Source organism: Amaranthus tricolor, chromosome 3 (genome assembly GCF_026212465.1).
Source record: "Amaranthus tricolor cultivar Red isolate AtriRed21 chromosome 3, ASM2621246v1, whole genome shotgun sequence".
In the NCBI taxonomy this organism is placed as follows: domain Eukaryota; kingdom Viridiplantae; phylum Streptophyta; class Magnoliopsida; order Caryophyllales; family Amaranthaceae; genus Amaranthus; species Amaranthus tricolor.
Window position 1 is genome coordinate 19434206 of NC_080049.1, and position 14735 is coordinate 19448940.

Below are 14735 nucleotides of genomic sequence, written 5' to 3' on the forward strand. Positions count from 1 at the left end.
AGATATATCTCCGTGAAACGGATACAACACCAAGAGCTCTTCAACTCTTGACCTTGAGAACTTTCAATGGATGACTACCACGTTCATCACGGTCCAAAGCAATGATGGGTCACTAGAACTTGTTGCTTACAAAAATCAAAAGGAATTTTACCACATTGAATTCAAGACACGATGTTACTCGTGTGAATTGGGCTTTTCCAGATGACCATTATTGACATAATCCGATTGCATTTGACGCTTGTTCAATTGAATCCCTACTCATGGCTTTTGTAAAAGAATCAGCCACAGTGAACTTAGTGTTCACATAGTCAAAAGTTATGACCCTATTAGTGATAAGTCCTTGCACTAGGCTGTGCTTAAGAGCAATATGACGTGACTTACCATTATATACTTGACTATAAGCCCTACCTAAAGCCGTCATGCAATCCGCATGAATTGCCACCGGTGAAATTGGCTTAGGTAACAAAGGTATCTCAAACATAAATTTTCTTAACCACTCCGCTTCACTAGATGCTAAAGCAAGAGCTATGAATTTCGCTAACATAGTAGAATCAGCTATAAATGTTTGTTTCTTAGAGGACCATGAGATGTCACATCCCCCATAAATAAACACCCAACCACTTGTAGAAGAATTATCCTCTTCATTAGTGATCCAACTAGCATTGGAGTAACCTTTTAAAATAGGAGGTTCACCGCTATACGCTATACCATAATCCTTGGTACGCAACAAATATCTTAATACTCTCCTTATTTCAATCCAATGATGGGGACCCGATTGCTTGTAAATCTACTAAGTTTACCAACCACAAAAGCTATGTCTGGCCTTGTAAAGGTTATGGAATACATCAAAGATCCAATGACCTTCGAATACTCCAATTGTGAAATTGGTTGACCGGTATGTTTGGCAAATTTCATACCAGGTTCCAATGGAGTAGAGACAGGTGCCTTTCAAGCATCCTAAAACCGCTTAAGTATCTTCTCAACATAGTGAGATTGATTTAGCTTGATTCGATTACCTTGTCTCATGATCTTAATACCTAGGATCACATCGGCCTCCCCTATATCCTTCATCTGAAAGGATCTAGACAAAAAGTCTTTTGTCTCTTTAACTTGTATTAAACTAGTACCAAAGGTGAGCATGCTATCTACATATAGACAAATGATAATCCAATTACCATGGCTATTAAACTTGCTATAAACGCACTTATCGGCTTGATTCAATTTGAATCCAAAGGATAAATCGTTTCATCAAATTTTTGATGCCATTGATTAGGTGCTTGTTTAAGTCCATATAAGGATTTAACAAATTTACACCCCTTTTGCTCTTGTCCTTCCAAAACAAACCCGTCGGGTTGTTTCATATAAACTTTCTCATCTAATTCCCCGTATAGAAATGCGCTTTTAACATCCATTTGATGGATCTCTAGATGATAAATAGTATCTAAAGAACCAATAACCGAATAGTAGTTATTCTTGCAACCAGTGCATAAGTATCGAAATGATCGATACGAAGCTTCTATCTATAGTCTTGTGCCACTAATCGAGCCTTGAACTTGTCAATAGTACCATCAATTTTCATTTTCTTTCGAAAAATCCAATTGCAACCTATTGGTTTACAAGTAGGAGGGAGAACCACTATCAATTTTCATTTTCTTTCGAAAAGGTACTTGAGTTTTGAATTGGAACTTCACTATGAGATACAAACAACACAACACGCCCTTAGTACTTAGAGTATGTCACTTAACAACAAGTGAATTTGATGAATTATAAGCTTTGGAATTTCTAACAAAAGTTAATCACTCTCTTGAAAGAACACAAGTGAAAGAGAAAGTACAAGAATGAGAATTCAGAAATTAGGTGTGTTTTCCATCCTTCCCCTAGCCCCTATTTATACTACTCCAAGTATAGCAAAGGGTCATGACACCATAAATCACCCATTGATGATCAACCTTAATGACCTCCAATCAATACCATTGACCAAGGTATTCATGAACATTATTCCTCCCATTTACTCCTTTGTAACTCCAGAAATAATATAGAATAAGTAAGGGAATCCAATGCAATCAAGTCAAATGAAACGTAAAGACTCAATGGTAATATCAGAAGAAAAAGCCGAGTCGGCTTTTGCTCCATTCCCAGGAAAGCCGACTCAGCTTTTCCTGGTGACAAAATCAATTTCGAGAACCTAAAGCTGAGTCGGCTTTAGGCACAAATCTAAGAAAGTCGAGTCAGCTTTGTTTGCTGACTCAGTTTTCCAATTTTGCTTTTGTCCTATTCTTTGAATCCTTTTGGATTTTAAATTTAATATATATTGTCCCACTATTAATTGTAGTACTTGGTGATTATATACTAAGGATTATTATACACTAAAAGTTCAATAAATATATGCATTAAGCTTTAGACCTATAGTCATTTCTTAGTGAGACGATCGGAGAGACCGGCTGCTAATTAAATCGATGGTAATAGTGGAATGTAGCTACTTGAATGATTTTGTTAAGAATGTTTGTCAGGTTATTAACATCAGATTAGCAAAATGACAATTGGTGACGGCGGAAGAGCACATGTTATGTCGATTAATCACCAACATTTCGATAAATAGAAAAAATAATAATAATAATAAAATAAAATAAAATAAAATAAAATAAAATAAAACCTTAACATCTCTTAATTGCAACATGAGTTGTGCCTATCATCATTTGTCACCAAATGGAATATCACTTCCTAATCTCAAAAATAAAAATAAAAATAAAAAAAATTGTTAATTATAATAATGATTAGGAAAATTGCATGTAATATATCAAACTTTGGCAAAACATAGTTTATTAAGTCTAACTCTAAGTATTGTTTTCACTGTGATAAACTTTGAAGTTAGTTGTTATCAAAACCTGCTATGATTAACAAAGTGCAGATTGTAGAAGACTACAGCAAAAGATGAGCACATCAATAACATACAAGCAAATAATAATAACATTACCTTTGTTATCAAACATGCTAACCACATATTTTATCAGATTGATTCAAATCTAAATGACACACTACAAAAAATACACGAGATGGCTACGAGTTCATTCCTTAGCCATTCTGTCGAACGGGATGGAGACAAAACCCGTAGTCATATTTCACGTCGCCAAATGCAAATTCCATACCCATTTTGTCACCATTCATTGCATCAGATTTTAATGTTGTCGTCATATCATGACCTTCCTTTTACATTTCAATATTATTATTTATTATTATTTTAATATTATTAATTAAGTTATTATTAGTACTTTATTATTAATTAATAAGAATTAGGATTTTATAAAAAAATTAGATTTTAGGTTTTATTTTAATTAAAAAATTACAATAAATATAGAAAAATACATAAAACTAAAATAACAAATAAAATATATATGACAAAAAATATAAAAACAATAAACTAATTATATAAATATAGAAGATAGTAACAAATATATTACAAAAGGTTTAAAATACTAAATTCACATAAAAATTAATTTTGAATAAAATATACAACAACCTAAATCATCTATTACCACCACCACTTCCATCACCCGGCCACATACGAGGCCCATCCGGAGCACATGTGTTACGAGATCCATTGGAACCACCAGATGCACCGGGACTTTCATAATAAACCCCTGGACTCTCTCGTCTCCATCCCGTAGCGAAGCTCAGCGAAAGAATGTCTTCATCTCAGTTTTTTTTTTTGTAGTGAAAGTATTTCATCAAAATTTTATTGCCCTTGTTTCGATGTTTGTTGTAGTCCATAAAGACTCAATTAATTTGTCGAGCTTATCGATCCTTTTACCGTTTCAAAACGAACCCTTTAGATTGTTTCCTATAAATCTCTTGATTTGGATCACCATACAAAAATGTTCTTTTGACATCCATTTGATGGGTCACAAGCTAAACGAAAAGTTACGGCCAAACTCACCCACAGCCTAATAGTGTTTGTGCTTGCAGTTGGTGCATATGTATCAAAATGGTAAACATCAAGTTTTGGTCTAAAACCTTGTGCCATCAATTGAGCCTTGAATATATAAATAGCTCAATCAACATTTATTTTTTTTCGAAAAATTCATTTGCAACCAATTGGTGTATAATTTGGAGGCAAATCAAATAACACACAATTGTTGTTTCCCAAGATGGATTTCATTTTATCATTTATAGCCTCTTTCCAAAAAAATCTTATCTGATGATGCATGTGATTGCTTCATTATAAGTTAATGGATCACCTCCACACTATAGATGTATGGAACATTAGAAGTCTATAACAAAGAGTATTTCTTGTACATTCAAGTAGATATGCTTTGAAATTCAGACCAAAAGCTATTTCTTTTTCTTTGTGATCTTTTATTTCTTCGTAAAGAAGAAATAACGTTTTCGTCATTTTCAATATGATTTAAGATTTCTTGAGAATCTTGTTGATTTGCTAAATCAACATTATCATCAACAATACCTTGGTTTCTTAGGTCTACAAATTAATGAAAATCTTATTTTATCAAAAATTTCATATCTTGATTCTAAATTTTGCATAATCCATAGAGATGCATTTTAAACCTCGTGCACAATTTTCCTTTGATTTATTTTTGGGTACTTTAACAATAGCCCTACAACCCAAAACTCTAAAACAATGAAGATACCATGACTCATTTGTAGTTTTCTTGTTTCCTTTGGTTAGAACTCTATTAAAGATATGACAAGCGGTTAACATCGCTTCACCTCACAATCCTTCACTTAAACCCAAGTAGGATAACATGGAGTTAATCATTTCTTGAAGAGTGTAATTTTTCCTTTATACTACGCCACTTGATTTTGGTGCATAACCCACAGTAATTTCATGAATTATTTCCATAGATTAAAAGTAACTTGAATGATAGTACTCTCCTTCATGTAAATAAAGTTATTTTTCTATTTAATCTAAATAAATTTTAAAGTTAACTAAGGCTTCATATTTAGAAAACAATTCATACACATAAAAAAAATCTTGAACATTCATCTATGTAAGTGATAATGTATTGCTTGTTTTCAAAAAAGTACTATAAAAATCACATAAATCAATATAAATAATTCTAAGTCTATTTTACTTCTAAGAACTCTTTTCAATGGAGACTTAGTGATTTTGTTAAGGATGAACATTCATTTGAAACATCAATTGGAGGTAGTAAATATAGTTTAGAAATAATTTGAACTTTCATATAATGGAGGTAGTAAACATCTATTTTACTACGCCACATGATCCTTTTTTTTCTTGAATGCTTTCATCTTGTTTTTGTAAGTGAAGCAATACTTCTTATGGTAGCCCGACTTTCCACATTATCTAAACCTTTTTTTTTTTTTTTTTTTTTATCAAATTTGGTGCCAATTATGGTGAAGGAATAGGGATTTATATCCCCCTATTTCTTGTGCCCGGATACCCACTTCATTCTGAATCGGGTGAAGTTTATGTCCTCTTTTTTGTGTTAGAGAACATTTTTAATATCCTTCCATAATGATGGAAGTTTATTTATAATGCTTAAAATAATCGTACACTTCATCCATTTTAATGTCAAGTTGAATCAGATTATTATAAATGCGTTGAATCTAATGAAATCATATCATTAATGACCTTGATTTGACAATTTTATAGTTATTGAAACTACTCATAAGAAACTTTTTTACTAGAAGCATCTTGGGCCATATACTTGACATCTAATTCCCAAAGTACTTTTGCTAGTTCAATACATTGATAAATGTTAAAAATAGAATCAATCATACTATTTAGGATGTGTCCACAACATATGAGATCATCATTCTCCCACTTATTTTGCTTTCGAATTTCCTCTATAGTCTCCCCTTTACATTCCTCCGGTCTTGAATTGCTAACGTTTTAAATCACGTTTAATGTTGTGAGAAGGAAGATCATCTTCTTTTGCCAAAAACGGTGATCAGTAACTATAAACGTTTTTAAGTTCACAAGGTTTGTTGTCATTTCTTTCAAATTAGTTAGTCATCCTTCTAATTTAATGCTATTAGATTGTTATATGGGAATACACTTTGAAAGAATATAAATTCTGAAATATGAATTTACATAGTTACAATAAACTTACAACAAATAAACTTACAATTTATAAGTATAATAATAAACTATTACAATATAATCTAACACTTGAAGAATTAGCAAACAAAAGTCTTCGGATTCACGATACTTACACTGATGAGAAATACATTACTTCCCTATATTTATGAAAATATACTACGTTTTTTTATATGAAAATATCTCGAACTGCTTCTATCAATTCTCATCCACACATATTAAATGTATTTACCTTAATTATTCAGACAATAAAACTACTTTTCTCCAATATTTATGCAATACTCGTTGATAGCATACTCACAAATTGATGTGTATATTCGAATGTTTAGGTGAGTTTCAAGTATAATCTCATGTCACAATAATTTTAATTTTTGTGTATATGAAAAAATCTTAAGAATCTGATTTAATATTTATGTACAAATTATTTTGGATCAAACCAAATTATACTCAACAAGTATAGAAACTCGTGCAATGCACGATTTATGAGTATAAAATATATAAATATATAATTTCAAAGGATAATGCAAGTATATATTATCGTGATTAAATTTATCGAATACATGACTTTTTTAGCGCTAAAATTAAATAGTGATTTAAAAAAAATTATTTATCGAATACATTACTTTTTCATTTAATTAAATATATCAATTTTTAGATTAGGTATATAAAATTGTTTTTTTTTCTTAAAAAGACCTGAAATTAACAAAGATCAAAGTTCACCAAGAATAAAAAAACCTTGAGGGAAAAGGCCATACAAATTTTTTATAGAATCGCCTTCTAGTTGAATACGAGGAAGGCCCAAACGTAAAGACAACTTAACACCAAAACAAGCAGCTGCAACTACACAAATATCAACATTCCAAGAGGCTTTAGATCTTCTAACTCCTGCGGCCACAACCAATACCCCTAATTGGATGATCGGGAACATAAGCATCACACGTGTTTTGACCGAATACGAGCTATACTTATGGACCAATTTAACAAAAGCGCCAACTGTACTAATTAATAGGATCAGGCAAACATTCTCAAACAAAGCACCAAACCAAATAGCCCAACAAAGAGAGCACCACATAATCAACTCCTCCCTTAAAACATGAGAGCATGAACCAGGCACTTAGGCACTACATTACAAAGAGAACAGGTAGGAGAGGAAGCAATATGCCGATTGAATCGGATAAGGTTTTCCGCCAGAGAATCCTTACAGGCAGTCAGGCACGCCATAGAAAGTGCTCTAATTTCGGAGGAACATCTAAACCCCATATATGATCCCACACTTTATCAAAACAAGCATCTTGGTTGACACAACCCGTAACCATATAACCAAGCTTACCCTGTTACCCAACCAGTAGGCCGATTTCACCGAGTAAGAGCCATGCTTGGAAGGCCACCAGAAAATACAATCCGGAAGCCCTACCTGTGGAAAAGGAATTTGGCTTCAATCTTTAAAAAAAATCATATTCTAAATTAATTAAATCCACTAAAATAATTTTATTTTTCAAGGCTTCCTAAAAATAATACTTATCATTTTTTAATATTTTTTTTATATAAATATATAATTATAATAACATATCGAATATTATCTCAATTAGAATAACTAAGGCATTTTGGCGATAAAATTTCCCAGCCTATTCTTACAATAAAAACTTCCAATAGTGAGTAAGTAAGAACAAAATCTCTCGAGAAACGGACAAAAGCTGCAGCCTGACCTCGAGGTCCGTGTCAAACTATGCACATGCGAACACGGTTCTCATCATACTCCATCTTCCGCAATCCACTCCCTCTAACTTCCCTTTTCTAGTCCTAAAATACTCTATTCTACTACTACCATTACTATTCCAAGTCCAAATCTTTTCTACTTTATTTTCTCCTAATTATCCCTATTAAATTATTAATATATTCTCATTTCCCCTTTTCTCCATTTTTTTTTTCTAAGTCTCTCTCCTTCCCTTTTATTTTGTTCCTTTTCAACCCAAAAGAAAACGAGTATTGCCCAATTCAATTGTTTATTACCAAAATACCAAAATTGTGATTTCTGATTGTATTATCTTGTATGAAACAAGACTAACAGTTATGAAAATGATGGAGCCACAGCAAATTCCACAGTCACTACAACAACTCCATGAAAATGGTAATGGAAATGGAAATGGGTTGATTGATGGGAGTAATAATGGCGGAATTAATGGGGTTTTGTATGTCAAAGTCATGACTGATGAACAGCTTGAAATTCTTCGCACTCAAATTGCAGTTTATGCTACCATTTGTGAACAACTTGTTGAGATGCATAAAGCTATTACTGCTCAACAAGATCTTGCTGGTTTTCTCTCAATCCATCTTTATTTCTCTCTTACATTCAATTTTCACTTAGTTACTTTATTTATTGAACTGGGTTTCTTTTAATTTTAATGCTTTTTACTGACAAGTTATATTTTCTGTGTACGGGGTTTTGACTTTTTGCTTTTTCTAAATTTCATTTCATTTTCATGGGGTTATTTGTAGTTCTTGATTTTGATAAAACATGGGTGCTTGATCCTCACATCTCCTTGTAGTCTTGCAAATTTTGGTTACATGGGCAATTTTTTTATAATTGTATTTGGATCAAGATCAAATCTTTAATCTTGGAAAAAAAAACTCTGATTTATACTCTTAGAATAATTTTTAGTGCTTGGGCTATTGGGTAGTAATAAACTTGTGTTCCTTTTGATTTGTTCATTGGAGCTTAATTCCTTGTTTGTAACAGCTGAAATTTTGATCTCATGAGTTGTTGGTTTTTACCACTTTCTAACTGGTTAATGTTTAATGTTCTATCTCTTTGATCTATGTCCCCTTGAATTTATTTATTTGTGTAATTAAATAATTTAACTAACATACTGAATTATGAATATTTTAATTTTTTTTTTTTGTGAGGAGACTTTTTCATTGTTACTGAATTTACATGCAATTGTTATCGAATGAAATGCATACTTCTATAATGGTATGTTTGTACTTTGTGAAATGAATGGGCACAATACTCAAAATAGATCATCATTTATCAAGTATTCTATTATTATTCAGTCAGTCTCATGTCCTCATTTGAGTTTTGGTCTTGCTGTGCATTAATTATGAATCATGATGTAGCTGAGCTTTGAAAAGCTGGGTCCATGTGTGCAACTCCACAATTATTATGATTTTAACTGAAGAATATTTACGACAGTTTTCCATCTGTTCTCATCTACTTCTTCTAGTTGTGTATTGTGTGCTTTAATGGCTGCTGTTTTAAGTGTCAAGTAAAGATAATTGTGAATATTTATGCTTTTCTTGGAACATTCAACGACACTGAATTTAATGATAAATTTGGTCTTGTACACAAAACTCGCAAAAGAGGAGAATTGATTGCACACAAATCCGATGTAGTTCCATCCTTAAACTAATTGGTAATTGGATGATTAGCTTATCAAGTTTTATGTTAGCCAAACTTTCTCTAATTCTTTGATGTGGGTTCTTTTCCAATACCCCTCACATGTGAGACTATTTTTTAATTGGGCGGGAACGCCATTTTTTTCGAACCCACACATTGTTTTTTGGGAAATTCCATATGGTAGCATTCAGTTTTCATTAAACGCCAATGGTAGCACTTTTGTAAGATTTTTCCACATGGTAGCATCCAGTTTATGCACTACCTAACTGTCGTAGCATTTTCCGTTAAATTCTTGTTAATTTCTGTTTAATTCATCATTTTGTAAGATTTTTCCACATGGTAGCATTCAATTTTTGCTCTCAAATGTTTAATTCACCATTTTAACTTTTAGTTCACCGCCTAATTTACCAACGTCTTTAAATGTTGTAACAATTTTATTTTCATTCAAATTATTAGCATTATAAAGTTCAAAAGGTGTATTACAAACACTAATAAATAATTCAAAAGGCGTATTTTATAAGCTCAAAACGTGCATTTCATAAGTTCAAAAGGTGCATTCCAAGCACTAATACATATCTACTTAATTGCTACAATATTTAAGGGCGTTGATAAATTAATCGGTGAATTATAAGTTAAAATGGTGAATTAAACATTTGAGAGCAAAAACTGGATGCTACCATGTGGAAAAATCTTACAAAATGATGAATTAAATGGAAATTAACAAGTATTTAACGAAAAATGCTACGGCAATTAGATAGTGCATGAACTGGATGCTACCACGTGGAAAAATCTTACAAAAGTGCTACCACTGGTGTTTCATGAAAACTGGATGCTGGAATTTCCCTTGTTTTTTTATGAAAGACTGAGATTTTTATTTTCCAGTTGATCGAAAACCGTCGGCTTTAATACCATGATAAATTTGGGATTAAGGTAGATGAATGTCTTAGTATTACTTATGTTTTGAAGATGAAGTTTTTGGTATTTGTTATTCTTAGGGTCTGCCTTCATATTGCTTTTTTTCTTGCTGATGCCAATTTGGTGAGCCAAGATTGTTTTTAAAGTGAAACTCTGATTTTTGTTTCTAATAAATATACAGGAGTTAGGCTGGGAAATTTGTATTGTGATCCGTTGGTGTCCGCTGTGGGGCACAAAATTACAGCTAGACAACGATGGACTCCAACACCGGTGCAGCTTCAGATCCTAGAGCGCATCTTTGACCAAGGCACAGGAACCCCAAGCAAACAGAAGATCAAAGAAATTACTGCTGAATTATCCCAGCATGGGCAGATTTCTGAAACGAATGTTTATAATTGGTTCCAAAACAGGCGTGCTCGATCAAAAAGAAAGCAGCTAAACAATACACAGAACAACGGTGAATCTGAGGTAGAGACTGATGCAGAATCACCCAAAGACAAAAAGACAAAGCCTGAGGTTTTCCAATCTCAGCCCAACTCAATGCTGAGGGCTGATGATTCGTGCTTCAAGAATCAGGAGCTAAGTTCTAGTATGCACACTATTGATTCACAGCCTGGGAAAATGGATCCTGTATTCGCGTCTGACGGCAGTTCTAAATCTACCCAGAGTCTCAGCCAACTAGCTTTTTATGAAAGCATCCTGCAGAATCCGAGTATGTAGCTAAGTCAGCTCTTCCTCCTCCTCCTCCTACTCCCTGTTCGTTTATAAGATTTACTCATTTATTTTTTACATCCGTAAATTCAGAACATGAAATGTAGAAGGAATGAGTACGAGCTAATTGTATCTTGCCTCGATATATTGTTACTTTTCTTCTATGAAACTGACATGATTTTATCTGCTTTGTATTTATGTTATGATGCAGAAAATATTAAAGTATGATGGGCAAGAAATGTCAGTTTTTCCAAACCCTTTACCGCCCGTTTGGTTAACAGTACTAATTAGCGGTAAATGGAATGAATTGTAGTGTAATAAATTTTCATAATTTGTATGATATCATTACCTTGGTAATGAAAATTTGATCATAAAAAAGTTTTTTTGTTCACAAGTTTCTATTACCACCTAATACCACATGTTCAAATGGTAATGCATTGGAATGACTTTTGTGAAGAAAATGAGATTGTTGAAGGAGAATAAATGTGACAATTAAATTTGTGAAAGATATTTCTATAAAAATTACACTAACTTTTCATTACTATTCCCAAACAGGACGTTAGTAGTGATCTCAGCCCACAGGTTTGTGGCTGTTTTATGTTTCAGCTTTTCAAGTGTTTGAGCACAACTACAATCACTAGCAATAGAAATGTCTTTTATGATATAAACATACTGAACACTAGTTTTTGAAAAAATTATAGATGTGATTAGTTGCTCCTCACCAAGACACATAATCAGATGACCGCGGTTATAAAATTGTCTAAAGAGGATGCCGTAAGTCATCACAGGAACACTTGAGACAAAAGCACATGTTACTTCAGCTTGTAAATCGTTTGCCACTTGCATCAAACTCTTACTTGACCCTTGCTTACTATATCAGGGAAGTAAAGCCTATATGATGCCCTTTCGGTTTTTATCAGGTGTATACCCTTACCATCTCCCCATTTTTAAAGATATTGGAATACTGCGTCTTATGTCAGTTTTGAGATACTCCATTAATATCCTAGATTGTTTGTTACTTCATCTGTTTGAACTGGAAATTACGGCACGGTGCAGTAAACTAGAGTTTAGATAAAGGTGGTTGATTTCATTCACTACTTGCCAAGAGCTAGTAAGTTTGAGAAGCTTGGGTTATCAGGTATAGTAAACAATAGTGTTATAACTTCATTTGATAAATTCATATAATGTATATTGGCCTCAAAATGTGCGAGTGAGGATCATGGTTTTCCCATGTTTTATTCTCACTGATCTGATCAGGCTGTTTGATTTTGGTATATATGCATCTATTTTCAGTTTATGTGAAGTTGTAGATGATGTTTATTACCAAGGGTTAAATAGAAACAATCTCATTACTATCACTAACAAGTGTTTAACCAGGATAAGGTTGCGTACATTTAACCCTCCAAACCCCATCCTAGGTGGGGGACACGTAATGGCATTGGGGCAATTAAAAAATATGTGTTTTCAGTTTGCTGCTGTTTACGAAATTTTCTGCTTGCTTTTGTCTCGAAACATGTTAAGCATAGCAAGAAAACCGTAGGCATGTTACCTTGCATTAAAAGAAATGCCCTCCTTTAGTTATGCTCTTAATTTGTTACCATCATTGTAATTACAGGAATAGATGACTTGATTGGGAAGATGGAAGTACCTGGAAGCTATAGTGGATACCCGCCAACTGAAGATTACAGCATGACTGGCTGACTTTGATGCATTCTTTGGTATTATCTTTCTATTTTTTTTGCGAGAAAACCATGTGTGCAGATTTGAAGCCAAGCCGGATCTCATACTGAGATTTCTGAGCTAGGTAGCAGTTAAAACCCCAGAAAGGAACTGGTTCAACAATATGTTTGATACTTCCGTTGCTTTTCCAAACTCGGTAATTATATAACAGAAGCTTGTGTGTGTGTGACAGAAATTGGTGGTGTTCAGATGGGTTTTGTAATTTTTCAAGGATTTGTATTCTGATGTATTGATACTGTAAAATTCCTTGGCGGATTGATGACAGTAACAGTCGTTTGTTTTTTTGCTTCTCCGCTAACTGGAGAGTGGTGTGGCTTGTCTATCGTATGCAACGTTCTAAGGCTTGAGATATACGAAGCGTATGCTAATATTTCTGGAATGGTTTTGTGTTGTTACTTCATTATTTATCTGTCGATCTATCTTCAATGATTCCCTTTCGTCTAGTGTTTTAAAGAAGATTCATATAAATTGTGTGGCGTCTTCAAGACTAGAAAGCTCGAGGAACAATAGAGTCTACACTCTACTGTTGGTGAGCAAAGCATAGCATGAAGCAGGGTCAAGTGGATCATGTTTAGTATGATCTTTTGCTTATGCCCATAGTTCTGGCGAGCAAAGCGTCAATTATGCCTACTATTTTGCATAGATTGGTCGGTCACCTTTTTTCCTCAAAATTTGACTGTTTAACAAGTATTCCTTGTATTTCATTCTAAGTTTAGATATCATTTTCACTCACATTTTCAATTCTAATAAAATTCTAAAAGCATTGATGATTTCATCTACCTAAAACCCAAGAGTGGCACCGACCCCCCTTGCAAGAAAAAAATTAATTTCATATCATTTGAACAAAAATTTATATAGGCTCACTATGATAGTAAGGTGGCAAAATCATTAGAAGGATCAACTTTCAAAAGAAATATTACTTAAACTAGGCTGGGATCAACAAGACCGTCGATTAGTAACTATGAGCAAAATTTCAAAGAATAGCACGATCAAGATTTAGATGAATTTGATTATCAACTTAAAATTGATGAAGGAGAAGAAAAGAGGAGGAGTCATCAATCCCTAATGGAACTTGTATTGCGGAGACCTAACCAAAATGATGTAGTTGGAACTTGTAGAAGTTGTAGTTTAGGAGACCTAACCAAAATGATGTAGTTGGAACTTGTAGGAAGCTTTTAGGAAACCTTATGGTTTTAATGCAACTGTATATATAACTACGAAGACGATATATATGTTTAGGCGTGGCAACTCAGTACGTTCCACTAGGTTTCGTATCGTCATAGCTAATATAATTATTATTAAAAAAACACTCTAATGTCGAAACTTATGCTCATGATGGCAATTATTGTGCGAACACTTTCCTTTTCCGCTCAGCATGCATATCAAAGCACATGACTTTAGCATCACGAACAGACACAAAAGTCAAGTGTCCTCATACAAGCACAACACCTAATTAACAACAGCTGTAAAAGTTTTTGCCTCAAGAAATTGAGCCACGCTTGAACGAGTCATAGGGGTGCTCGAACAAGAGCACCGATGCCAGAACAAGTACCCTATGTGCTTAAATGAGTACTTGCTCGCTAAAAACTACTACCTTTGTCTTATATTCTTTGCTCAACTAGCTAAGTACCACTAGAGTGTACTAATCTGTCTCATTTATTTTAAAACATTTAGTTTAAAAAGCTCTTACATAGTTAGATTGAAATTTCAAATATGATAAATTAAACAGAACAGAAAAGTGCCATTTGAGGATCTTAAATTCCAACAGATTCAACACATCACTTTTTGTCTCACATTCAAGTATTATTATATTCAACTTAAATTTCTTTATAATAATATTAGCTAACTCTAATTTAAAATAAAAGATTAGGTGAAAGAGTTACATTTGTTAATAGTCTA

General features: G+C 33.1%; 1 protein-coding gene across 3 annotated transcripts; it reads left to right on the top strand.

The window, feature by feature from the left end:
* The first annotated feature begins 7764 nt into the window (after positions 1 to 7764).
* On the top strand, positions 7765 to 13215 carry LOC130807642 (WUSCHEL-related homeobox 8). 3 transcript variants are annotated; one of them, XR_009040623.1, is made up of 4 exons: positions 7785 to 8390; positions 10567 to 11097; positions 11308 to 12234; positions 12712 to 13215. XR_009040623.1 is itself a non-coding variant. In XM_057672930.1 (3 exons), exons 1-3 carry the CDS (start codon positions 8147 to 8149, stop codon positions 12795 to 12797), a joined length of 861 nt encoding a protein of 286 aa, XP_057528913.1. In that variant the 5' UTR covers positions 7765 to 8146; the 3' UTR covers positions 12798 to 13215. The 3 variants fall into 3 exon arrangements, 2 of the variants coding, with proteins under 2 accessions (XP_057528913.1, XP_057528914.1); XM_057672930.1 differs by lacking the exon at positions 11308 to 12234 and having other exon boundaries at positions 7765 to 8390; XM_057672931.1 differs by having other exon boundaries at positions 11308 to 13215.
* The last annotated feature ends 1520 nt before the right edge of the window (positions 13216 to 14735 follow it).